Consider the following 28,000-nt stretch of genomic DNA (forward strand, 5'->3'; position numbering starts at 1 on the left):
GCTATGTACTTTTCCTCACGACAGCCCCCTCCCCCGTAACTTGTTGTTGTGGGGGGGAGGGGGACACACACACACAACGTCCACTAACATACGGGCTGGGCAGCCACGAGAGGGGATTAACCGACCGTAGGTGGGAGACCCTGTTAGTTAACGTTACTCCCAATGGTCGAACAACAGGCAGGCCGCTTGCGTTCGGGACCGCCTTCCTAGGAAGGCATAAATTGAAAACCTCAACACGTAATCGTAACAAATCAAGGCCCGTGAGACCGTGTTAACAGTCTAGCGGGACGCTCCAGCCGTTCAGACTGGGCGGTGGTCCCAGCGTTTACCCGTCGTACATATTTATAGCGGCGATGAGAGCACCACACGCGGCCGGGCAGGCTCGTCGTGATAGGCTGTTCCCCGGGGGAAGCGGCTGTTTAGACGGTCACATAGCCATGGGTGGGCCAGCGGTGAAGAACTCGGAAAAATCCGTGGCGGGCAGCCATGTAAAGGAGGAGCAGGTGAAGGACAGCGAGAGCTCGGGCGGCTCCGGATGCAAAAAACACAGCGGATAGGCTGAAGAAACGACTGTCACTCACGTCTGGCGGAGGCTGATCTGGCGATATGTCCTCCTGAAGACTCGAAAGTGAGCAGCGTAACGTTAATCCAACCGAACTGTGTCAATGCAGAGATCGCGAGAAGCGAATGTCAACTGAGGAATAGCAGCGCACCCAGCTGTGATATGCCCGTAGGTAAGGGGGTGTGGCCTCACCTGGCATTGGCTGCGCGCTTCTGTCTGTTAGCCAGACTTGGTGCAATTGGATGCTTCTGCAGAGGTCAGGTACGGATGCCCTTCCCATAGGTGGATCTCGAAACGAGATGATGAAAGAGAACCCCATAGTGGTGGCTGTGGCTGTGTACTGACCGACCAGAAAGAGTGGGCAGTGGTGGAAATGGTGAGGGCCAGGAATGATATACGGCTGTCAGAAATAAAGCAGGCAATTGAGGAGAACAATGACACCTTTGCCAATGTGGCATCCATCAGCCTGCCAACAGTAGGCCGCCTTTTAAAGAGGCACCAGGTATCAATGAAACAAATTTACCTGGTGCCTTTTGAGAGAAACAATGACCGGGTGAAACAACTAAGGGCTGAGTATGTTCAGGTACAGCACCATATATTGTATTACTGTTACTATTTGATGCATCACTTACATCATATGTATAATGGAACAACACTGTAAAAAGAACTAACCAAAAAAATATATCTTTTAGAGAGTTATGGTGCTTGGCGCTGATGTGAACCATCACAAGTACATTTTTGTTGATGAAGCTGGCTTTAACCTGGCCAAAACTCGTCGCCGTGGATGGAACATCATCGGCCAATGGGCCACTGTCCAAGTGCCTGGACAACGTGGAGGAAACATCTCTATGTGCGCAGCTATCTCTGAAGATGGTGTCGTAGGACGTAGGCCATTACTTGGGTCCTATAATGCTGCACATCTTATTGAGTTTCTCAATGAAATTGAGCCGGCCTGTCAAGGTGAAGGGGTCACCTAAGGGGACAATTGTGTGGGACAATGTCAGGTTCCACCACGCAGAGGTAGTTCAAGCATGGTTTCAGGCCCATCCCCGATTCATGACCCTCTACCTGCCTCCATACTCTCCTTTCCTCAACCCTATTGAGGAATTGTTTCCAGCATGGAGGAGGAAGGTCTATGATCGCCAACCCCTTGAGCGTGCCACCCTCCTTCGGGCCATGAATGATGCATGTGATGACATCAGTGTAGACCAATGTCAAGCATGGATCCGTCACGCCAAATGTTTTTTTTCCAAGGTGCATGAACAATGATAAGATAACATTCATTGTGATGTGGACGAGAATCTATGGCCAAATGCTCAAGACAGGCTTGATCCAAATTAATGTAATGTGTGCACTAAATGTTATGTTTTGTTCTCATTTAGTTATATTTCATTATAGAAAGTATTAAAATGATATCTGAAAAATAAAAACTAATTTCCACAAATGATTATAGAGGATGTCTTCATTGATCCTTCACTTGATTACACATGGATATTTTAGGAAATGATATATTATGTAAATGTTGGGTAATGTAATTTTTGGGTAATGTAAGTGTATTGCCTAATGTGAAACCTGTGTAATCTGTCTTTTATAGTACTGTAGCATATTCATTTCAGCACTTCTAAGGCCGATTTGAAACGTATTTGCATTGTTTGCTGTTGGATGAACTGATTGTTAAAAGTACTAAACTGAAAGAAGATCATACTGTTGTGTTTCGGTGATTAAACCAAATGTTCTCATTTCATATTACAATAAGCTTGTGTTTGAAACTGATTATGTGGACTGAAAACATGTGCAACTGACTGAAAGCTTTACATCAGGTTTTGAAAGAATGACTGCGTTACAAGTGTGATCAGTTTGGATTTTTGTACTAAGAGTATTGAAAATGTACACCTTACTTGTGAAAATAGAACCAAAGCGAATAAAAAAAACTGTAAACATAATCTTATAATTAAAACATTTCTCTAAAGTAAGTTTATGAAAGGTATGTTATAATTGAAGTCAACATAACTTCATTTGTTGTTATGCTGTAAATGTTATAAACAGTTTCTTTTTTGTCACTGATCAAAATCAGACAGTAGACAGACAGACAGACAGACAGACAGACAGACAGATAGATAGATAGATAGATAGATAGATAGATAGATAGATAGATAGATAGATAGATAGATAGATAGATAGATAGATAGATAGATAGATAGATAGATAGATAGATAGATAGATAGATAGATAGATAGATAGATAGATAGATAGATTTAATAATGTATTACCAAGCATCGCATGCAGCTCAGGGGAGTGTTTCTGCTCTGTCGCTGGTTGGCTAACACTGTCTGTCTTGGAAGAGGAACTCATGACTGACTGTTTCCAGTTAAGAAAATAAATAAATTATAAAACCCGCTCGGTGTTGAGGAGAAGATGCTTTTTTTCAAAGCATCTCAGTGAGGCAATGAAGGGAGAAGAAGTTCAAAATCGCGTCTGAGAAACTTTGAAGGAATAACGAGCCACCAATCAATCACAGTAAGTGCGCGCAGTGTTTTCCTTATTTCTATAAAACATCTCTCTTTAAACAGTGGACTTAAACATTTCCCATTATTTTTATGATCTGCTGGAAGAAATTCTGTCGATTTATTAGTGTAGGCTACTTCATAACATCATCTCATGTCGCCTGTTTAGATGTGAAATCGATTTTTTTTTTTTTTACATTTCTGGTTTAATAACCTTTGACAAGCATATCCACCTTTCTAATGCAAAATAAAATGCTAAATTAAGTGATTAACATTTAATTCTGTTTTTAATTAGCAAATCTACAAGCTATATCTCTCGTCCTGTAATTTATGATAGGCTTTAAAGATAGGCTAATTGGATATTTATTTGCTTGTGTTTTTTTTAGCAAGAAACTCACCCAAAAAAATATGCATAGCCTATACAACTTTTTTTCTGTAATGTAAATATAATCTAGCCTACTGTTTACATTTAATATAGCTAATCTCGCAACAGTATCATTATAAGAGATGCGGCAATATTAATGCGGTTAGAACGATGGTGTAAGTTGCCACAAGGTGACGTTGTCTCAAGGGCTGCATCGCAGTAAATATAAAGTTTATAAAGTCATTCATTTCAAATAGGCCAACACAAATATGCGTTTCTCTATTTTTCACTTAAATAAATAAAAGTACTGTCATCTAAACTACAATTTCATCATATTTTAATAGTGCTTGGGTATTTTGGGTAAACTACTGTATATCATGGAAGTAGATTCTATGTTCTCAGTCAGAACAAGGATATTTTTCATAAATGGCAGGTTGGGGCAAGTTGTCACATATGTTTTGAATGTTTTAAAGCCTGTAACTTGTGTTTTAATAAATAAATGTTGGACTACTTAAAAAATAAAACCAACCTGCAAAATATTTACCGGAGTAAAAAGTGAGACAATTAGCTCCGGACTCCCTTAATATTATGATTATTACAGTTTTTCTCAGTCGCTTTGGTGCATTTCTCACATCACTATTTAGATTTGCACAACAGTTAATGGAGTTCTCAAAACAATTAGTACAAACTGCAAAAGTTAATAACCTGCAAAAGTGTGTCACTTGCTCAAAATGAATAGCTCATTCCTCAAAAGCAAGTATTCATGTCAATGAAAGTGTCAGTGTCATCAAGATAAAAAGTCCTGACACCATTGTCAATTATGTTTTAATTATGACAGTTAACTCTGTAAATGTTTTCCAATGTAAAAAAAAAAAATCAGATCTTGGTGACACTACCCGAAAATGCTCAAGACAGCACTATATACTATTTGCACAGCCATTTGAAAACTACAGTAAAGTTACACATTACTGTATTTAGTGAGGTAACTGAGTACAAGACACTGAATATGTATGTTTCACATTTTTACTGTATATGCTCTTTGCAATTCTAATTTGTTCACAGCATTGTGCAAAAGAAAAAATACACCCTTATTTACAACAAACATAAACTCCCTTTGGGTAGAGCTGTGCACAACTGTAAACAATATTGCAGTACATATTGGAACTGAACATACAACGTACTGTAAATCATTCATGCGCATCCCTTCTCATCAGTGAAAGCTGAGGTTCACCTGAGAGAAACTGTTCAATTTAGGATAGAAAAAAAAAATAATTAAAAAAGAAAAAAAAATTGTCACATTTGCTTGACAGATTTTGACAATTAGTTCAACATTTTTGTATGTGATTACTCAAGCAATGAATTGAGGACTATTCGTTTTATATGGAATGACTATTCAGCATTCACAAGTATATCATTTTGACTGACATGACTTAAGCAAATGATAATGTTATAAAACAGCAGAGAGTTGTATGAAAGCAATTGATGCATGTCCAAAAGCATTTGCAATTTGTTGGAAGGAATGAGAAACTGCTACTATGATGTGCACAAATGACTAAATGTTGTGGAGGTTGAACCAACTGTTGTGCAAATGTAAATAGTGATGTGAGAAATGCACCAAAGCGACTGAGAAAAACTGTAATGTTAAGTATTCAAATCATCTAAACAGAGCCATGTTTCTTCATTTGTCAGCATATTGCAAGTCGAAGATTGATTGAATACAATCCATTATGGAGAACGCATTACTATTACAGAAACCGGGACTGTGAAGATGACAAAGGATCATGCAAAAAATTAGCCATAATACAATCTGATATCAGGCATTGACAAGAAGGAGTTGGAACTACTAAAAGATATTCTGACATACTGAGTCAACAGTGGGGTATCATTATAATGCTGGTATCAAACAACTTTTGACTGAAGAGGTTTTTGTCAAGCAGAGCAGCAGCCTGTTAATGAACACAACAGATTGTCCCAAAAGGAGATAAAGGCATGAAAGCCTTCATGAACATCAAGGAACAACCATGACACATGCCTGTAAGCCATCATTTTCAAAAAGAAACAAATCAATATAACACACCTCCATTTATTAATGTAGACTAAACAGGCTCTGTGGAGAATTCGCAAAGATCAGACTCCAGAGATCAGAAGAACTGTTGCTATATAAAGGAAGTATCAATACCGGAATTCTTCAAACAAATTACACCCTTGAAAACCATCAATATGAACCTGACCGCCCATCTTCTGGACCTCATGCTGAAGGCTTCCAACCTCTCTCGCTGGCAGTTCATCCAGGAATACTCCATTCCTCCGTTGGTTGCTGTGCCCAGACTCCCTAGTGCCCTGCTTCCGGTTTTTGGCCTGCTCTACATGCTCATCTTTGGGTTTGCGGTGGTGGGTAACGGGGCGGTGCTGGTTCTCTTATGTCGCAAGAAGGCTCTGCAATCTCCCAGCACCTTTTTCATTTGCTCTCTGGCACTCAGTGACCTTCTGATATCCATAGTGTGCGTTCCTGCCACACTGTTGCAGCACTTCTTCACCAACTGGTTGGCAGGTAGAATTATTTTTTGTTCACGCTTGGCAGAAATCTTAGCTTCCGTTGTGTTTATGATGTTTCATAACTGTGCATATCCATGTGGCCACCTCATTTTTCCTTCATTATGTTTTTTTCAGCCTCAGTTTTTCAAAGCGAAAGCTTTAAAAATGTAAGTATATATTGCTGAAATAGAGAGTACATATATACTCTTAGTTCACAGTATGAGTAAAGACACTGATAATAGGGTCTCAGGGTAATAGGGTAATTGGGTCATTTGTGGCAATTAATACATAAACTCAAAGTACGGTGAGTAAAGTGTAAAGGTTTTATATGCTTTCTAGACATTCTTTACTTGTTCATTCATAAACCTACACAATTCGGTTTGTGCTACACTTCAATAGACCTTATTCGCAAACACCGGAAGTAGCTAACCGCGGCCATATTGTTGACATGACATCTGTCCTGCTGCACCTAGCCGCGCGCAGATTTGAGTTGAGGGGAGCAGTAGCCTGGCTTCATCTCGTCGGTATCAAGTGAAGATAAGCTTGATTGGTGTGGACCCACATGAAATAGACCCAATAGCATTAAGTAAAGATCCGTCCTTATTGCCAGCCGTAACTTATCTGGATATTTATAACTAACTTATCTCGTTCATACAGTATCCGTATACAAACTACAATTTACCTCAACAAGGCAACATAATGAATAGGGGTGGAACGGTACATGTATTCGTATTGAACCGAAACGGTACGGGCGTCACGGTTCGGTGCACGAATTTACACGGAGAATACACGGTATAAAAATAAATAAAACTCGCGTGCAAATTAATTAATGTAATGCGGAACTACTGTTAGATACGCGGGTTCTTTAGGGACACATAATCTGTACCATCGGCTTAGCTCTGAACGCGCGTTCACTTCAAACGTTGGCTTTATACGCGCGTCCTATTCGCTTTGGACTAGCGTCGAACTAGACGCGAATTTGACGCTCTATTCGCGTTTGGTGTGACCGCATAATGAACAGGCTGCGATGTCAAGATTGCAATGCTGGAGTGTGTGTGCGTAGAGGCACGGCCGCGATCGAACTGTGTGTGTGTGTGTGTGAGTGAGTGTGAGAGAGAGAGAGAGAGAGAGAGAGAGAGAGAGAGAGAGAGAGAGAGAGAGAGAGAGAGAGAGAGAGAGAGAGAGAGAGAGAGAGAGAGAGAGAGAGAGAGGCGCGGGCGCGATATAGGCGCGAGATCGAACAGTGGAAACATAAAAAAACATACTCCGTCATTTTGTTCATACAGATCATTAAACCTGCAAAGTGTTTACTTATATTTGTGTACACTCGCAATAAAACACAACATTGTGCTTTTGTCACACTGTAAACTCTTGTCAAACTGTAACCTACAACTGTCACCCAACCAAAATCACACACACACACACACACACACACACACACTGTTTTAAAAGTAAAACATATTTATCCAACTCCATTTCAAAACAGTGTGTGAGTCCCATCATCTTTTGGACATTCATCATATTGCATTGGTTTTCATTTCTTGTCCTCGGAGCACTAATCTTACACATTCTACATTGATTAAAAAAGAAAATCGAATGTGTTTTTAATGGTAGTATTATTTTATACATAAATCAATTATTTATAATTCAGATGAGAATAATGTTACATTGTTAATTAATAATGTTAATTAAAATTAAGGAAAACAAATATATTGATCTGAAATATAGCAAATTAATTTTAAATTAATTCAGGTACAATTACCAAACATATCGCAAGGTCTTTTTGTTTTTTTATTAATTTAATTAATAAACTAATTATATAAGACTATTGTCAGTGCACTACAAATAAACTGGTTCTATGCCTTTATTAATAAAACTTATTTAAAAAATACGATGCCTTCTGCATTTTTGTTTTGCTTTTCCCTCCATTGTACCGAAATCGTACCGAACCGTGATGTCTGAACCGAGGTATGAACCGAACCGTGTCATTTCTGTTTACCGTTCCACCCCTAATAATGAACGACACTCGTCTCATCCGTGGAGGTGGAAAAACAAGTTCTTTGTGACATGCAAGATTTGTTGTATTAAATTTAAATGCAAAAGAAAAGGCATGAGAGTCGGTTGTTTTTGTCAATTTGAAGTTTTAATTTAAAATGTTTGCGATTTTAATATAAGTAGCCTAAGTTACATGGTTAGATATTTGACCACTTGCTTGAGCAACTTAATATATAGAAGTAATGCATGGAATAATTGGCTTACGTTGTTAAAATAGTGAGTATGTGTTAAAATAAAAATAATGAGTACCGGGGTGTTTGTGGTACAGCCGCGGATCAGTTATGCGCTGCAAACGCACCATATAAAGCACTATAGCGCGTCCTGCTTCTGTACCGTATACGCACCGCACAAGCATTGCACACGGATTATGTGTGAAACCTGTGGTAAAATGATGGGAACAGACTTTTCTGTGGGGAGTTGGCTGAAAGTTTAGCCTATTTATCCTAACTAGCCTCTCCTGCGCTGGCTCAACTCTGTCTCCTTCCCTTCACGTTTTCTGACAGTCGATAACTTTTCGCATAAAAACTAACTCCGGGGTTCTTATTGCTGTTGTTAGAACAGCCGTGTATTACACAACACACCATCACGCTGTTTAAAAAAAATACAGTGATAATACCATGGATAATACCGACGCTGCCTCGCTTGTCAATTGACAGACTGACAGTTGCTGTGGTTTCTATGTCAACAATATGGCCGCCGCAAACATTGATGACGCAAATCGAATAACATCTATACATGGGCACTGAATAAAAGATGCGCTTGAATCATGAATTCATGCCAGTGAATAATTACCCTTGAAACACAAAAATAAGCTTAGAAGCACTAAGGTTTTTAAAAGAGACATAAACTGTTTAAAAATGTTTAGGCATCTAGCCTGGTTAAAACCAGACCATTCTCAGTTGTAACTGAGTTATCGTCTGGCAAAGCGTCATAGACAAATCATTTCCAGAGGGGCATCACCAACGGACGTCGCGGATAGACCTAAAACCAATCAGAGCGATGAAGGAGATGACGTATGCAGAGCGGCAGAAAAACATCTCCGAGTGTTGTTCTTTGCTCGGTTTTTAACTAAAAGGAAACGTTCAAATCGCTTAAAACAGACGCGATAGCTGATTCGAACGAGTGATGTTCAACGGCGGCATCCATCTTTGTAATGTAGGCTACAAAATCTGCTTCAAAATCCCAGCGCTGTCGTCATCGTGTAAAGCCCCTACGTTTCTGATTGGTGCCGCGATTTCGACGGATTGGAAATGGGCTTGAATGAGCTCTTTAGCCCCGTTCACACTACACGCGACGCGATACCATTCATTTCAATGGTGAGCGGGCGACTTCCGGCGACACGCGCGACAGCGACCGTTGGCGACTAGATGGGGCGTGTCTGACGACGCGACAAAGTTGAGATCTGTTTAACTTTATGCAAATGCAGAGCGACTTTCGGGAGCGACAACCAATAGGAGTGAAGTCAGTGGAGCGCGTCACTCTTCAGTGCTGAGTCTGACCGAGGCAAGTTGAACGAGAAGGTCGTTTTAGCAGTCAGAAACTGTCCTATTATTTATGATATATCTCCGTGTACATACAGTGGTATTCACCGTACTGACTCCATGCCTGAATGGTTTCGGGAACCCAGATAGACCGGTATTTGCCCATTTTCTGCAGTTAAATAGCCGCGATGGCAAAGAGCACTCACTGTTTCTCATTCATCTTTAATATTATGCATTTTATGTACTGATTCCATTTATATTTAGACTTTTCCTTCTGAAATATTTGTTTGTAGCGGCAAGAAAACGTATTTGTTGTCTAACATAGACTAACATCCGTGAATGTCACTCACAAACATTACTAGGTAACCAGTAGTGGGACCGCCCACTAGCAGCGACCTCATCGCCAGCGACTGGCGACTTGCAGCGACAAAGTCGCGTGTAGTGTCAACGGGGCTTTAGCCAGACTAACTTTCAGAGCAAATCTAAATTTGCCGGAAGTTGTCTGCGTTTTCCCCGGCTACTAGGCATCTCAAGGTATCGTCAGAGAATGTCTAATAGTTTGTTTTCATATGACGTCACGCCACTGCTTTGCCATGGCGCGAAATGCAAATGGAGGGCAGGAAGTGATTTGCTGTATTTAGAAAGCACTATAACAAACTCAAAATGCCTATGTTTTGCGTCATTTATGGTTACTTAAATCGATCAAACCACGAGGAGTTTTTATCGTGTATCAAAAGTTGTTGTTCATAAGGGGGGGGGGGGGGGGGGGGGGGGGATGCAAGAAATTGACCGAAAAACTCCGGAAAAAACGGCTTGCAAACCTACGTCTGCGGTCGGGAGGAGCCGAATGGGAAAAATGCCCGTGTGTGCCGTGATCACTTCGTCAAACGTGAGTTAATACAACTTAAGTGGATATGTTTGTGTAACGTTTCCGAACTTTGTAAAGTCAAAGTATGTCTGTAAGACGAGGTAGTTGCTGATATCTACCGCCTCGACGGCAGGAAAATCTTTCAATTCAGTTGAAAAATCGCTCCTCTTTACAAAGTAAGGATCACGTCCAACATATGTTTTATTTTTTGTTTATATCTTTATCTTGTAATAACGTGTAAAGTAGTACAGTACTGACTTTCGTCCATTGCGCTCTTCACTCCCTGCCCTCCATCTGAATTTCGTGCGTCATCATAATCACGTGACTGAATCCCAGCTATTGAAGAGAATTGGCACTGTCTGGTTACTTCCGGTTTCTGGACAGGCTGCAGTAACACGTGTCTTTCCATGCGGGGGCGCTCGCAGGCGAGTGCAGAATGAATGGGAGTCTATGGGGTTTCACCCCCAGAAATCCACTTTTCTCAGGATGTAATTTTTTGTCAAGTAATTTGAAAGTTGCATTCAAAAGGGAGGGCTAAGATAATACACTCAGCTGAAAATTGCATTTTTAAGATCACTTATCTGTTCTAAAAATCCATTCAAAAATGTGATGACGTCACATAATAGCAGAATGCTAGCGTGTTCCGGCCAACAACGGCCTAACCTGTAAGAAATCGAAAGGACATAAGTACTCGTTCATTCGACTTTTGGCCTATAATCTATATTGAACTTGCGGAATCAACAATAAAATCTATGTTGATTCAACGACAAGCAGGAGAAAGAGATACATTTAGCCGTCTAGCTCCATAGACTCCCATTCATTCTGCACTCGCCCGCGATCACCTCCAGTGGAATTCTAATGGAACTGCAACCAAGATGATACACAATGGGGCTAATAGGAAGTGCCAAGGCTCTCCGTTAGACGGGCTCTGGTATCGTCAGAACTCAATCCTTTTCCATCTCTGAAGAGGGTTTCTGATGTTATTAATAATTCACTCCAAAATAAAAAATAATTTACTGATTCTCATGTTCTGCCAAACCAGTGAAAATCAAAATGCCTCCTTGTTTTTTCGACCATATAATGCATGTCAAAACGGTCCAATGTTGTTTTAGACCCCATTGACTTTAATTTCCTGGGCAAAAACAGTTGAAATAAAAGTTTGGAATGACATGAGGGTGAATACACACAATAAAAAAGCATCTACAAATTAGGCATTTACATAATGTAATGTATAATTTCTGGAACACACATTTCTCTGACAGACATTATTATGCTGTCAGACAATTCAATGGACCTGTACACAAGGTTTTAGCCATCTTCAGCTAAAAATGTTGCTGATGGCTGAATAACATTCAGGGCCATCCTAAAAGTACAATGGAGCTGTCATCCATAAATGAGTCGTTGTGACCAAACAGCCTCACTAAGACCAGAAAGGCACTGTTGTGTTTAAACATCTGCATGTTGTGTGCTCTTGACTGCATTTATCTGTATTTGTGTGGTATGGTTTTTCAACACTTTAATTATGTGCAACAAGTCCACTTACATTAGAGCTCCAAGTAGCCATTGATGAGATGGAAGGTCACCATTGATGAGATGGAAGGTCACCATTGATTAACCGAGATCGGTGGAACATGCAGTTGAAATGTAAATGAGCTCTTTACCCGAAGTTCTTGATATCCTATTAGTTGCAGCTGCCCATATTTCTATAATAACAATGTTTGTGTAAATAACAAGTGTTAATGTGCTTGTGTTGCTGTAGAAACAGTGTTCAAATATTTTTTTAGTGTTTTTGAAAAAAGTATCTTATGCTCACCAAGGCTGTATTTATTTGATTTCTTTGACAGTAAAAACTGTATTATTGTTACTGAAAATATAAATATAAAATTAATACTGAAATATTATTACAATCTAAAACAACAGCTTTCTATTTTAATATATTTTAAAAATGTAATTTATCAACCCGATCTCACGACCAATTCGTCCGAATTTGACGAGTGATTAAAAGATGGCTAATTCGTAACAATTCGTACGACCTCACTCTACGAATTAGTAAGATTTTTGCTAAAACGTACATATTTGACGAGTTGCCCAATTCGTATGAATTCGTACGAATGACCTACCCCTGACCCCGCCCCTAAACCTACCCATCACGTGGGTTTAGACAAATCGTACGAATGAGGTCGTACGAATTCGTACGAATTAGCCATCTTTTTAATCACTCGTCAAATTCGGACGAATTGGTCGTGAGATAGCGTTGCATTTATGTATGTGATGGATAAGCAGCATTTTCAGCATCATTACTTTAGTCTTCAGTGTCACATGATCCTTCAGAAATCATTCTAATATGCTGATTTGATGCACAAGAAACATTTCTTAATAATATCAGTTGAAAACACTGATTCAGCAGGATTCTTTGATTAATAGAAAACTCAAAAGAACAGCATTTATTCTTTTATTTTTTTATAGCAATGTAAAAGTATTTACTGTCAGTTTTGATCAATCTAATGTGCCCTTTCTGAATAAAAGTATAATCTTTCTTTAAAAAAAAACAACAACTTACTGATCCCAATGGGATATAATGCATAGATATACATCTTTATATACACTCACCGGCCACTTTATTAGGTACACCTGTCCAACTGCTCGTTAACACTTAATTTCTAAGCAGCCAATCACATGGCGGCAACTCAGTGCATTTAGGCATGTAGACATGGTCAAGACAATCTCCTGCAGTTCAAACCGAGCATCAGTATGGGGAAGAAAGTTGATTTGAGTGACTTTGAACGTGGCATGATTGTTGGTGCCAGAAGGGCTGGTCTGAGTATTTCAGAAACTGCTAATCTACTGGGATTTTCACGCACAACCATCTCTAGGGTTTACAGAGAATGGTCCGAAAAAGAAAAAACATCCAGTGAGCGGCAGTTCTGTGGGCGGAAATGCCTTGTTGATGCCAGAGGTCAGAGGAGAATGGCCAGACTGGTTCGAGCTGATAGAAGGGCAACAGTGACTGAAATAACCACTCGTTACAACCGAGGTATGCAGCAAAGCATTTGTGAAGCCACAACACGCACAACCTTGAGGCGGATGGGCTACAACAGCAGAAGACTCCACCGGGTACCACTCATCTCCCCTACAAATAGGAAAAAGAGGCTACAATTTGCAAGAGCTCACCAAAATTGAACAGTTGAAGACTGGAAAAATGTTGCCTGGTCTGATGAGTCTCGATTTCTGTTGAGACATTCAGATGTTAGAGTCAGAATTTGGCGTAAACAGAATGAGAACATGGAACCATCATGCCTTGTTACCACTGTGCAGGCTGGTGGTGGTGGTGTAATGGTGTGGGGGATGTTTTCCTGGCACACTTTAGGCCCCTTAGTGCCAATTGGGCATCGTTTAAATGCCACGGCCTACCTGAGCATTGTTTCTGACCATGTCCATCCCTTTATGGCCACCATGTACCCATCCTCTGATGGCTACTTCCACCATGTCACAAAGCTCTAATCATTTCAAATTGGTTTCTTGAACATGACAATGAGTTCACTGTACTAAAATGGCCTCCACAGTCACCAGATCTCAACCCAATAGAGCATCTTTGGGATGTGGTGGAACGGGAGATTCGCATCATGGATGTGCAGCCGACAAATCTGCGGCAACTGTGTGATGCCATCATGTCAATATGGACCAAACTCCCTGAGGAATGCTTCCAGCACCTTGTTGAATCTATGCCACGAAGAATTGAGGCAGTTCTGAAGGCAAAAGGGGGTCCAACCCGTTACTAGCATGGGGTACCTAATAAAGTGGCCGGTGAGTGTATATATTTTTTTATGTAAAATCTAATATTTGATGCATTAAAACAAAGAAGTTTTTTTTGGTTTGTACAGTTCTGGATAGGGCTGTGCGATATGACGATATATATCGGATGGACGATATAAAAAGCCTATCGTTTCATATTATGCCATATCGTTTATATCGTGGTGTCGCAAAAAAACATTGTTTACGGCAAAAATTTGGATGACTGCAATCTTTCACGCCACCATGGGGATGCAGGCAGAAACGTGAATAACAGCATGAATGAAGGGGTGACAGAACCGGGTGTTTCCGAGCAGGAGAAGAACCAGCCAGAACAAACCGAGGAGCTCGTTCCTAAACGAGGGGCTAGATGGTTTGGTTAACTTTCTATTTGTTGTATTGACCATTTTAGGGTGGTTTGGATAAATAAACGCCAGTCTCAAATAGAGGCCTGGTCTGTTTTTTAGTTTCGGTTTGTATTTAATCTTCTAAAACCCGTCAGATCGTCTGTTTAAACCAGTTCTGTGGTGCAGATTGCGCGCATCTGGGCGGAGTTGTTAGCGCAAGCAGAGTTAGCGGAGGCCGGAGAGAGAAGGAGATCGTTTTACAGGGTATAGCCTTCATTCTTTCTTGTTGATGTGTTTCGGGCAACAAGTTCATAGGCTCGATGGATATTACCAGTAATGTATTGTTCAGCCCATGGCTGTCACATCGTTTCGTTTTTTTTAATTCTGCCAATAATCTAAAAGCTATGGTTATATTAAATGTACAATTATCGTTATATACTGACTTCACCCTGTGCTGCAACATACATTTAGTTGTACATTCATTTACAGAAATCAGCTGGTTGAATTCAAATTGATGCTGTTATTATCGGATTTTCAGGTGATATTCCCAATTCATTCAGTTAACGGACGCTCTGAGGTAAAGTGTTCAGACTGCAGACTAAGCAACGATTGTATTTAATTGTACAGTACTATCATTACATAGTACAAACATGATCTGAATTCCATAATGTCCTTAAAAATAACAATTTGCTGGCCATAAACTGACAGCGCGCGTCCGGTGTGTGTGCGATACCTCGAGTTGCTATAGACACGGCGCGCGCGCTTCTCGTCCGGTGAGCGACCCCCTTTAGACATAATAAAGTAGCCTAGGCTAATTCTTAGATTAACGGATTTGTTAAACACATTTATAAATAAAACGTAATCTTCGTTATCTCTAGGCCTACACTAAATGAAAGGCCTGTCTCATAGACGCCTGCCTCAAATACAAGCCGGTGCAGTTCGGCGATTTGGGAAAATAAAAGCCCGGGCTATTATTTGAAGTTTTACAGTATATCGTGATATATATCGTAATCGGGATATGAGATGACTTCTATCGTGATATGAGATTTTGGTCATATCGCCCAGCCCTAGTTCTGGACATTATTTCACCATAATACATGGCTACCTTTGATTGGCCGTCAATGGAAAAAATTGGCTTTTTGCAGCCAGATGGTGTAGGGACATAGCCTGGCATGCCAGACCTACATCAGGATGTTAGGTCTGGGAACTCTCCATTGACATGCCTCAATCCGAGGGGCGGGATAAACGGTTACCTTTCAAAATCCCTCTGCACGCAATAGGATAACGCTACAACCAACCAGAGCAACGAACGGTTGTGGATGAGTGAGTCCCATGCGTTTTTCCACCAGTGGAGCTAATTGATATATTAAACTTTTGCCGTATCAGGACGGCAAAAATCCGAACACATCTTCCTTTTTTAAGAATGACTTAAAGTCCCTGTAAAGTCAAAATTAAGTATGTGTTTTGAGTTTGTCACACCACAGAAAAATTTGTTATTAGTCACCCAGCCAAATTTGAATGATAAAAAAAGCCAGCAAGTACATAAAATAAGCTATCAAAATCTTGAAAAAATACTGCTCTCAAACGCTGGGGGCGTGTCCACTGGCTGCGCTGAAACCACGCCCACTCGCGGGAAAGCTGCCGTCGCCACACTCAACTCTACAGCCGGAATGGATGCTCGCACGGTGGGCACGCACTGCCGATGATGGCACCAGTTGTCGGCGCGACGGGAGGATGAAGTGACGTTCTCTTAACTCCAAGTCCTCCAGAGTCGCGGCCAAAGCCGATTCGAAAGACCGCTGCATCTTCATTGTTTTCAAGTAGCAGGGAAATCCCCAATGGAAATCACGCGGAACGTCATGAACTGTGCCGTCATTGTGTTAAGCCCGCCCGCCGACTCTATACACGATGTGATTGGCCTGACCAGTTTTTGGTTTTTCCAGCTCAAAAGCCTATGGAGAGTTGCTAGACCACACTGGCTGCAAAATAATTTTCGCTGCCGCTAGGGTGCGTCTAGAATTTCTAGGCTAGTAGGGACAATATCTGCAATCAGGGCCTAACTGGACCATGATAACCAGCCAACATTTGAACACTTGACATAAACCAAAACAAATATTAAGTAAATATAACCTCAATTATCAGTAAGACAACAAGCTATGGCTGCCATTTGCTTTACTCTACAAATCAGGCATAGTTTGCAGTTTGCATTGCATATTCCATTAGCATGCGTCATGTTATGTTTTAGTTTCTGTCTTTCGCAAGGGTCATTGACCTTTCATCTAATGGCATGGTATAATGAAGGACATCATGATCAGCATGCAGCAGATATATTATTCTAGATTTCATTTGGAATTTTTGAGGATCAGTGAGCTGGAAAATAAGGGTTATAGAAAGCTCCTCGTGACTTCTGAGAGAAGATTGCTCCACAAATCCATGGCAACACAAACCCAATCTGTGATATAATTATGTGGAACATTGTGTTGTGGATGTGCATGTGCATGTGGTCCTGTGCTCTAGCCTTCTGTCCTCATCATTGTCCATAAAGACCATACATTTACTGCCCACACATTTCCTTCTGTTAGTTAGCAATGCTCTGAAAGTCTCAGTATCCTATATGCCATATATTGTTAAGTATCAACAGTTAACCCTATCTGCCATGTACATCTGGAATTATTCAGTTCATTAGCCTGTTCTCTCACTCATTTTCTGTCTCACTGATTCATTTGCTGTTCCTAATTATTTTTTTCATCCACAGGAGATTTTCTCTGCAAGCTAATACCATTCCTACAAGTTACAGCTATTGCGACCAGCATGCTCACCATGACGTGTATTGCTGTAGAGCGTTTCCAGGGAATCCTTTATCCTCTTCATGTCCGCAACAGCTACTTTCTCTGTCATGCCTTCAAGATGCTGGGTGAGTTATGTAGAGAGAGAGATTAAAGAATTTTGCTGAGTGGTTATAGGGCTTGGGCGTCGTGACGTCATTACTTGGCGTGGCCGCCATGTTGACAGCTTCGCGAATGTAAACATACAGCAAGTCGAACGAGGAGAAGCAGCAAAGTTGGGAGAAAGAAAAGAAAAAAAGATGTTAAAATCCCTAAAAGGATGTGGAATTTACCGGGATACGTTAAATAGAGAAACCAGGGACCGGTATGTGGACAAAATCGGCACTTTTAACGGTTTGGATCCATGTGAAATTTCCAACAAAGAGTCGGCAAACAGTGGGAACACAGTAATCCGGACAAAGGTAACTTTAAGATGCGCTCCACCTAGCTGCTAGTTTAGTAACCGTTACTGCTAACAACCATTCACACATGTACTTTTAACTATGTGTTTCAAAACTGTAGTTAGTAACGTTAGCTGTCAACCCTCACGTTTTTTCCGGGTTTCTCACGTATTTGAGCTCTTTTCCTGCTGTCTTCCCGTTTTAGTATTTTCCTGTAAAATATCCCGTATTTTAATACTCTCATAACATTAACGTTAGCCCTTCCATCGGACCCGTCAGTCTCTGTACTGTTGTCCGGTTGCTACCCCCTTGCCCTAAGCATCGTTTTGCTTACTAACTTAAGTTTTGCTTAAAACAGCTACTAACTACACTTTTGAAACACATAGTTAAAAGTACGTTACATGTGTGAATGGTTGTTAGCACTAACTGTTACTAAACTAGCAGCTAGGTGGAGCGCAGTTTACCTTTGTCCAGATTAAGTTACTGTGCTCCCACTGTTTGTTGGAAATTTCATATGGATCCAAACCGTTAAAAGTGCCGATTTTGTCCACATACCGGTCCCTGGCTTCCCGATTTAACGTATCCCGGTAAATTCCACATCCTTTTAGGGATTTTAACATCTTTTTTTCTTTTCTTTCTCCCAACTCTGCTGCTTCTCCTCGTTCGACTTGCTGTATGTTTACATTCGCGAAGCTGTCAACATGGCGGCCACGTCCCAGAATGCAACGCGGCGCCCAAGCCCTATCAACACTTACATTAGCAGCCAGACTTTAAATTTGTTAATGCATTTAAAAGGTAGTTCACCCAAAAATGAAAATTATATTAATTACTCACCCCCATGTCATTCCAAACATGTAAGACTTTCGTTCATCTGCGGAACACAAATGAAGATAATTTTGATGAAATCAGAGAGATTTCTGTCCCTCCATAGATAGCTACACAACTGGAATGTTGACGCTCCAAAAAGTTCATAAAGAGATCGTAAAACTAATCCATATGAATTGAGCGGTTTAGTCAAAATTTTCTGAAAAGACTTGAATGTTTAAATGATGAACAGATTGAATTTAGGCTTTTATTTACTTCCTACTGCCAATACATACACGACACGCTGCTCTGAGCAAGTAAGACATGCTGCTGCTGTACAACATAGCGTACATGAATTACCTGTAGCAGATCTATACAGGTGGAGCTGGGGAAGATGGAGGGTTTCTGAAAACACTCTACGCTGCACTGCTAAGGCTAATGCTATCCAAGTATTTGAAGGTTGAGCACGCAATCTCATTGGCTACTGAAACAGCAGTAACCAATAAGCTTTGCCCTATAGATAACGATGTGATTGCAAGCAGGTTAAGTTAAGTATCTATCAGCCTGCGCCATCTAGAGTTTCACGAGAGAACTTTGCATAAAGGATGGGGTCCTCTTAACCCTTAAATGGATGAATGTTTCGCCAATCATTATTACATATTCGGGTCTTTAGCGACCCGGATATATATCTAACACGGATGGATCTCTACCTGTCGCGATACTATAAAACTCTCCTGATATTAGAGTAACAATTACAGAAGGATAAAATAAAGCATATTTTGTTACCTTTTGGAGCTTAGAAGTGTTCAGTTTGAGCAGATGTTTTATACCATCATCACTGTCCTCATCAGAGCTCATTTCCCAGTACATTCAGCATCTGGTCATATCAACATTGTGTATCAGACATTGCCACCTTATGGAATAAAGGTGAATTGCACTTATTCAGTCATCAAATATTCAATGATTGTTGTAAAAAAAATATACTTACACTGTTACAAACCTTGGGTCATTAGCGACCGTATACATTTTTCTTTACAAATAATTCATGGGAAAATAGGCATTCTTTTGTATTTTTTCTTTTTCTTGTTATATTGTTTATAATGAATTGATTTAGAAATACTAAGAAGGTTGATGACTAATTTTTTTTTAAAATGACGTCCCGGGTCACTAAAGACACGAGGTATGCTTTTAAGGGTTAAAAAATATACAATATACATTTTAATGTATAAACACCTGTTTACACTGTGTGAAAGAAATGTGTTTTTGTTTCACATAATATAATGTAATAAAAATAATATACCCATTTTTATATGTATAAAGACAACAAAGTAGAATAATTCACAATAATTTACTATAATATACTAAAAATATTATGTCCTACAAAATATTAGCATTTTTCCCCCAAGATTTTCTTTCTGTTAAAAACAAGTCCTGTCAATAGAAAAAAAAATCACAATTAATTTCACAATTTCTGACCCGTTTTTTACAAAGCAGACTGAAAAATAATATTTTCAAATTTAGTTTGCGGACCTCTTGCGGTTTCCTGACCTCAGTTTGAAAACCTTGAACTAGACAATACTGACATTTAAAATTCTAGAAAACAACAAATATTATGTCTTTTCCCTCATATTACAGTGGCCGTGTGGTTGGTTGCCCTGGCAATCGCGGCTCCCATGTGGTTTGTCCAGAAAGTGGAGGTAAACGTCCAACCTTAAAAAAAAATACTACATTCACATGTCATTTCCAGAACAATCGCTTTAATCACCACTACAGACCACTGTTTGTAGAGTAAATAGGCCATTTAGAGTTTGCTCACACTTCGCTGCTGGACATTATGTCACAGACAAAACTCAAGTCATTAACAATCAGAGACAAGGAACACAGTGAACTGGGACAGAGACATCAGTATTCATCTTAAATAGTAGACTCAGCTGAATCTATCAGAGGGAAGAAACAATTGTTCTAGTTTTCATTGAATTTATGAAATGGTTTGTAATTATTAAACCAAAAGATGACATGAAAGAAATAGTAAAAAAAGCTGCTGATAGTATAAATATGATCAGAACAAATCTAGCCATTTGACTCAGTAATTCTCATGCACGGCAGCGGCCGCTAGAAATAACAGATGCATCAACACTTAGGTTCAAATTAGATGCTTGCTGTGCTAGCCTAGAAGAGACCATTGAGGGCTTCAAATGCAATGTTCATATGTTTTCATTGAGATAGTAATGCCTTCCACATATTGCGTCTTTGCTTTATGTTTATTGTCCTTGCGTGTGCAGCTTTCACGTTATCTATTAGCTCTTTTTTCTTCAAAGACGTCTTGCATGAATCACTCCAATCAAATGGTCATTGATGTCACGCTGTTTAAGTCAGCAGATAAACTTCATGAGAAGGATCAAAAGCTCTCTTTACCCATTAGAAATGCCTGTCAGTCTGTAAATCAGACCCTTATATTCATATATTAGCTGCCTCTAGCCTTTCCTCCTATCCGTCAGACTTTTTTTTTTAGAAACATGATAGAAGAATGAAGGGGTCACGTAATGAATTTCCTCTATCCAGGTGAAATATGACTTCCTGTTTGATGTCCACTACACCTGTTGTTTGGAAGTCTGGCCAAGCCAGCGGCAGAGGAGAGCCTACACTACCTGCCTGTCCGTGCTGGTGTTCCTGGTCCCCTTGGCGACCATGGCCATCCTGTACTGGAAAATCATGCGAGAGCTCTGGGGCAAACACAAAGTACATGACGTTATGTTTCAAACACTTCCGGGATCTGAAATCAACAAGATTACCAGGTTAGTCTTCAAGAGAGCACTCCAAAAGTGCTTGGTTAAAAACAACACAATTTGGCTCATTTTGGCAACACGGCACTTGATCAAAAAGGGACAGACTCAGCACTGAGTTGTTTTTGGGTTAAATGTTTGACCCAACATGCTGGGCTTTTTTTATTTAACTCAACTAATTTTTTTAAATGATGATACCGCTGGGTTAAAATGAATCCAAAATGGGTTGGAAATTAAAATCACACACAGAATTACTAGGAAAAACAAAGGTAACAGTAATCAAAAAGTGAATGTTTATTGATAAGCAAGAACACCCAGAAATGGACAAAAATACAGGCTAAAGTAAAACGTGTACATGTGTATGTGATTGAGAAAAGGTGCAGAAAAGAAACTCAACAGTTATACAGCTTATACCAGAGGTCCTCACCCAGGGGGCCTCAAATAAGACAAAACAACCAAAAAATTAAGATATTTCTGATTATTTAGTTATTTTTATAACAAATTGTTCATCTGTTGCCAAATTAGTTCCCTTTGTTTATTCCCTGTATAGTCTCCCTGTTTCATTTGAGTCTGTCCGGTCTCAGCTTTGGATAAGTTGTTACGTTGCCTGTCACATGGATTATTCATTAAAGACTTTTGAATCTCATCTTCATTGTCTGTGCTAAACAACCTGTGACAATTAGCGGGATAGTTAACATTTTAATTCTGTCATCTTTTATACACCCTCATGTTATTCCAAAACGGTATGACTTTCTTTCTTCTGAACACAAAACAAGTTATTTTAAAGAATGTGAGTAACCAAACCATTTTGGTGACCATTGACTGACTTCCATTATATGGACCAAAAATATATATATATATATATTAGTGCTGGGCCGTTATCGGCGTTAACGTGCTGCGTTAACGTGAGACTCTTATCGGGCGATAAAAAAAAATATCGCCGTTAATCAAAGTTGGTTTGGGATCATAAATAGCTTTTTCGAATATCGTTATATTTTCGCGCAATTCTAATGTGTAGTATGACGCCGCGCCTACTGTCACAGATCGCGCAGTAGGGTATTTTCCTGTCAGGGACACAAGGTGTACTTTTACTTTGTTACGTTGGGCGACGTTCCTCTCGTTACTTTATTTTAATGCAATAGTTGTTAAATGAGTTTACAAGCGCGCTGTGTCCTTTGTTTGGGCATGAGTGATGCTCATTTACAAATGAATCACTCTTTTGAGTCGATTCTGTTCAAAGACTTCATCAAACAAGTTGTCAGATGATCTGTCTAAATCGGTTCGCGAATCAGTTGATCTGTTCAGTTCCTCGCGCACTGAATCGTCTAAAGCGCTTTCAATTCACACTCGGAGTCGAAACAGACTTAAGAGCATCAAGAGCGTTGGATGAAGTGGCCGATCTACAGTCTAGTCTAGTGAATGCAAATCTGCAAATGCATCATATTTTTGCCAGCGATGAAGATCTTTATTAGTTGAACATCTTCGTAAGCTGTCTGTGAATGAATGATTCCACAGGACGATACATTCGATTTCATTTCATTCAGGTAATACATTGTGTGTGTATTGCGCGTGTATTGCGCAGTGGCATAATCACACGAATAGTTTACATTGATTGAAACTAATTTGTTTAAAAATGAGGCTATTGCAGTAACAAGGCAGGTTCACATAAAATTCTTATGACATATGATGACATTATTTTTTGATCTAACGAGCATTGGCGATGCAAAAACGGACTGTCGTGCGTATTGTTTTTCCTTCTTCTTCCAATTAGCCTACTATGTTAAAAAAAGGACGAAAACATGTTACTTGTTCAATTAATAAACAGTTTGTTTGATGACAAATTGCTAAAGATGAAATTGGCCTCCCTTTCTGTCATTGCGTTTTTTTTTTTTTTTTACCATATTCGACTTTTGCTCCTCGATTGTCGAATGGCATTTTTGGCAGAAATGCACATCCCTACGCGAGGCAAACTATTCTCAAAGACTTACTTTTAGTCATTATTTGGGTAGCACACATATTCTGAATGCCTTCGGGAGAATTCAAATGAGCCATTTTAATCTAGATTAATCTAGATTAATTTCAATATTAATCTAGATTAATCTAGATAAAAAAAAATAATCTATGCCCACCTCTAATATATATTTTCAGTTATACTCCACATAATAAAGAAAGTATAACATTCGAGCTGAGGAGGAAGAAGGGGTGAGCGCAGCGGATATATTGGCAGAAAAAAAAACCCAACGTTACAAAAACAAAAGAGAGAAATCCAAAACGAAGACTGAACGAAACCGTGTGCTTTAAGGCACATTCAACACCCAATAAAGACAAACTAAACTGAGAACAAAATATTCACAGAGAACTAATGATCTAAACAAGGAACAGGTTGAAGAAAGCAATGAAACAATGAGTCTCTAAAACAACAACTGAACAAGCTACCATGACAACTGAAGGGACACACAGGAAATAATGAGAAACAATGAAACTGAAACTAAAACTAAACATAACAGAAAGTAATAAAGGTTTGTAATGACATAAGTAAATGATTTTTGGGTGAACTTTTATTTTTAAGGCAGTCGTGGTCTAATGGTTAGAGAGTCAGACTTGTAACCCGAATGTTGTGGGTTCAATCCTCAATACCGGCAGGAAACGACTGAGGTGCCTTTTAGCAAGGCACCGAACCCCCAATCGCTCTCCGGGCGCAACGGCAAAAATGGCTGCTTACTGCTCTGGGTGTGTGTCCACGGTTTGCAGTGTGTGTTTGTGTTCAGTACTCACTTCTCCTAATGGAATGGGTTAAATGCAGAGGACAAATTCCAAGTATGGGTTACATGTCACACTTTTGTAATGATTATTTTCAAGGTTTTGCAATGTAAGCATCATTACAAAGTATGTTAATACTTTTATACAATATTAATACCTATTGTAATACTATACAATATTATAGGCTGAGCTTAAGTAACAGGGGGGGTCCTTGCTCCATCTCTATTCACCAAGGATCCTGAAAAAGGTTGAAGAACCCCGGGCTGCCAGTAAACAACAATACACACTTATATATGTATTCCGTTTAATTATACGTTGCTTTTTAGAGGCCCATTGAGCAGATGCTTTCATTTCAAGTATTGTATAGCGTCTAGATTGTTGCTCTTGGATCAGATGATGGATCATGGATCAGACTGGTACAAATGAAATGCTGTTTGATTGACACCCCTGTATTGCGCTTTTAATGACATGTCTATAACAATAGAAATGCCTTTCATTCTTCATTCTCAGGAGGAAGAAGCGTGCAATAAGAATGATGGCCACCGTGGTGCTGCTCTTTGCTTCCTGCTGGGCACCTTTCCATCTGGTCTCCCTCCTGCTTGACTATGGTAACACAACATTTCTTGTGCCCTTCCCTCCTGCTTACTGTTGTCAATCTCCTTGTTTTTTTCCCCTGTTTGGTCTCTCACAGGTAATGCAAAATAATAATAATGATAATTTTGCACTTTTGTCTATCAGCCAGCTGCTGTCTTTCCTGTCATAAAACATTCACATTCTCTCCTTCTTTTACTCTCTCCTCCTCCTCAAAACATCAGAGGGTCAACAGATCATTCCTCTGAACCATCGGCATACAATTTTAAAAGAAATTGTATCCATTGTCTCACACTTAGCACTATGACAACTATTGTGAGTTTTGTTCAGTAGCTAGTGGTGACTCTAATACAAAGATTGTTATTTTGCAAACATCTGACAACAAAACAGCTTCATATTGCACAAAAAAAATGTATGTGCCTAATTTATTCTATGAAGAAGCTTATTAAAATCAGTATCAGTAATCAGTAAAGTAATCAGTTACACTATACACTGAACACGTAATATGTGCATGATGTCATCGTTTTTAAAGATTCACATTTTTTTGGTTTACACAGAGACCGTTTTCAAAAACTTGCACTTTTAAACCCGTTTTCAAAAGTTCGCGTTTTCAGGCACCCCAAAACGCCGTTGTCGTGTAAATGAATGGCCAAAACGCATAAACAGTTTTACGTTTTTAGTTGAAAACTATGTCTTGTAAACAGCCCCTTAGTCTTTTTGTATAAACATAAATGTCCTTGCCTGGTTTAATATATTAACCATTATCCTTACCATTATCGTCTGAAGTGCTTTTGTTGCAGAAACACGTGAACCATGGAAAGAACCATATTGTGCACATGACAATGGAGTGGAAGATGTGGAAGGACTCCACATCTTCCACAAGGACTTTTCAGTGATAAACGTTTAAAGGGATAGTTCACCCAAAAATGAACATTCTGTCATCATTTACTCACCCGTAGGTTGTTCCAAACCTGTATACATTTCTTTGTTCCATTGAACACAAAGGAAGGTATTATGAAGAATGTGGGAAACTGATCAGTTCTGGGGCATCATTGACGTCCATAGTATTTTTTTTTCCTACTATGGAAGTCAATGCTGCCCCAAAGTGTTCAGCGGAACAAAGAAATATACACAGGTTTGGAACAACTAGAGGATAAGTAATGATGACAGAATTTTTATCCCTTTAACTAAACCTCAGATATGAATCCACAAATGAAATCTCATGTAGGCCTAACTGTAAAACTAAATTTGAATAGTTTTTTCCCCCTTCATGTTTGCACTTTCTTAAAGAGGTCTTATGAGGAATCATATTTTTTCCTTGCTTTCTTGAGATTTTATAGGTACTTATAATTTAAATTTGAGAACAAAATATCATTCCTAGTGTAAAGAAAGTACAACATATTTAAATTAAGCTGCAAAAAAGGCTTGTTCTAAAAAACCTCAAACATATTATATTATATTATATTATATTATATTATATTATATTATTCATTGATTGGTCGTCCAATCATCCAGACATACAGTGAGCACTGAATCATGATTCATAAACAACAAGTGTATTTTAGTCATTGAGTCATTTACTTAATCTAAACAGAATTTAAAAATGGCGGACGAAATGAATCATATAACTTATTTGTTCAAAACATTGAAGAAAGAAACACCACTGTGCTGCTTGGGGACTTGCAGTGTTCTACTGTGGCTTTGTTTGGAACTATGTACATTGGCAGTGCAAAAATACACAAGGTGAAGGGCTGTGCACATCAAGGACGATAACTATAACTATAAAGTATTAATAATCATTCTAATTCTATGAGAATAGGGAAGTTCATACCACAACTAAAACGATAACGACACAGAGGAAGGATAACATTGGAATCATTTTTAGAACAATTTTTTTCTAGCTGATGAACAATAAGAACATTGACAGCCAATCAGAATCAACCCAACTTTAACAAGTGACCATTTAAATCGACAGAAGATACATCTGCGGTGTGCGCTTATAATAAACAGAACTTTATCATGCGTTGGTGTGAATGCTATATAGTTATCTTTATAGTGATTGCTTTTGGTGTCATTGGGCCTTAACTGCCAATTTTGCCAAAAATATAAGTTATATTTTTGAACTGTTATATCACACTCGCAATTGTGATGATTACAACTAACAATTTAGTTCATACTAAACATATTTTTCCATATGTTTTTTTTTGTCTGTGACGCTCATATTTTCCGGTCTCGCTCGACAGAAATCTAAAAATATTTTTTTTCATTCCACTACCCCTCGTCTCGTGTTTTTAAACACAAACAAGTCAAACCCCTAAAAGTCAACCCTGAAATATTTTATGAAATTATGATTTGTGGGTAAATTGGCTTACAGTTTTATAACTTACCTTGCATGTCTGTTCTCGAAACACAGGTCAGCTGGACCTTGATCTTGACTCTGAGTTTCTCCTGGTCAGTGTGGTTCAGATCCTGGGATTCAGCAACTCGGTGTGTAACCCGTTGGTTTATGCCGCCCTCAACACCACCTTCAAGAGGGACCTGCTGGCTCTGCTCACCCGAGGATGGAGCTCCGGCGGAAGAGGTTGCTGCTGGAGCAAGTGTTCCTGTTGGTCCTGGACGAGTCACAAACGAGTGGGCATATCAACAGTGGAGTCAGTCGAACCCAGACGGGTCCTGGAGACGACATCTAGACAAAGAGAGATCAGGTCATGGAGTAAACCAGCATGGGAAGCTGAACCAGAGAGGCCTGCGTCTAACATGTTTCCCCCCATGAATCTTCTTAGTGCCATCAGATCCAAAAAGACCTCCAGTACCATGATACTTAGCATCATTGACCCTCCACACACAGACAGCACGTCTAGTTCTGACCAGCCTCTCACAGCGATACTGGGAAAGTGAACTCGCTGACTTCAAGAGTTTTAAACCATCTCAAATTCACAACTATAGTCTTTTTGCTCTCGAAATTTCTCCCACAGCTAATGATGTGGATTCAACCACCTGCAGGTCCCAGTTTTCAGACCTTTGAAGGATGTTTTTGCATTTGGAGCTCGGTTAATACTCCACGATAAAGGTGGGAGCGAGTCACCAATAAAACAAATTGAGATGTTTTTGAAGTGCTTCCAGTTTTTGAGCTTCTGAAGAACAGCTACAGTACGTCATTAGTTTCGGTTCACTCTGAGAAGATCGTTTATTTGTGCATCTTTCCTAGACTATGGTAATTCTTTTCTTGCTGGACTGGATTATTTGCAGAATAATGTCTTTTAATGTCAGTTTGTGGAGAGCAGCACATAAGATTATTTGATGATTTTCTTTGTTGTGCTTTTATGTCTGG

At 39.5% G+C, this 28,000-nt stretch overlaps 1 protein-coding gene across 1 annotated transcript; it reads left to right on the plus strand.

Annotated features, from left to right (window-relative positions):
* Nucleotides 1-5,595: 5,595 nt before the first annotated feature.
* LOC130076906 (pyroglutamylated RF-amide peptide receptor) lies at nucleotides 5,596-27,952 on the plus strand. Its single transcript, XM_056242205.1, has 6 exons — nucleotides 5,596-5,981; nucleotides 17,261-17,419; nucleotides 20,171-20,232; nucleotides 21,098-21,330; nucleotides 24,589-24,686; nucleotides 27,083-27,952. Exons 1-6 carry the CDS (start codon nucleotides 5,651-5,653, stop codon nucleotides 27,565-27,567), a joined length of 1,368 nt encoding a protein of 455 aa, XP_056098180.1. The 5' UTR covers nucleotides 5,596-5,650; the 3' UTR covers nucleotides 27,568-27,952.
* The last annotated feature ends 48 nt before the right edge of the window (nucleotides 27,953-28,000 follow it).

The sequence above is a fragment of the Rhinichthys klamathensis genome, unplaced genomic scaffold (assembly GCF_029890125.1).
Source record: "Rhinichthys klamathensis goyatoka isolate OS25496 unplaced genomic scaffold, OSU_Roscu_1.1 h1tg000709l_1, whole genome shotgun sequence".
Lineage (NCBI taxonomy): Eukaryota > Metazoa > Chordata > Actinopteri > Cypriniformes > Leuciscidae > Rhinichthys > Rhinichthys klamathensis.

Bases quoted from the DNA above. Each gene is read 5' to 3' on its own strand.
- LOC130076906 (XM_056242205.1), top strand. From the start codon at position 5,651: ATGAACCTGACCGCCCATCTTCTGGACCTCATGCTGAAGGCTTCCAAC. The intron at 5,982-17,260 runs GTAGAATTATTT...TTTCATCCACAG, and splicing joins CTTCACCAACTGGTTGGCAG to GAGATTTTCTCTGCAAGCTA. The intron at 24,687-27,082 runs GTAACACAACAT...CTCGAAACACAG, and splicing joins CTCCCTCCTGCTTGACTATG to GTCAGCTGGACCTTGATCTT.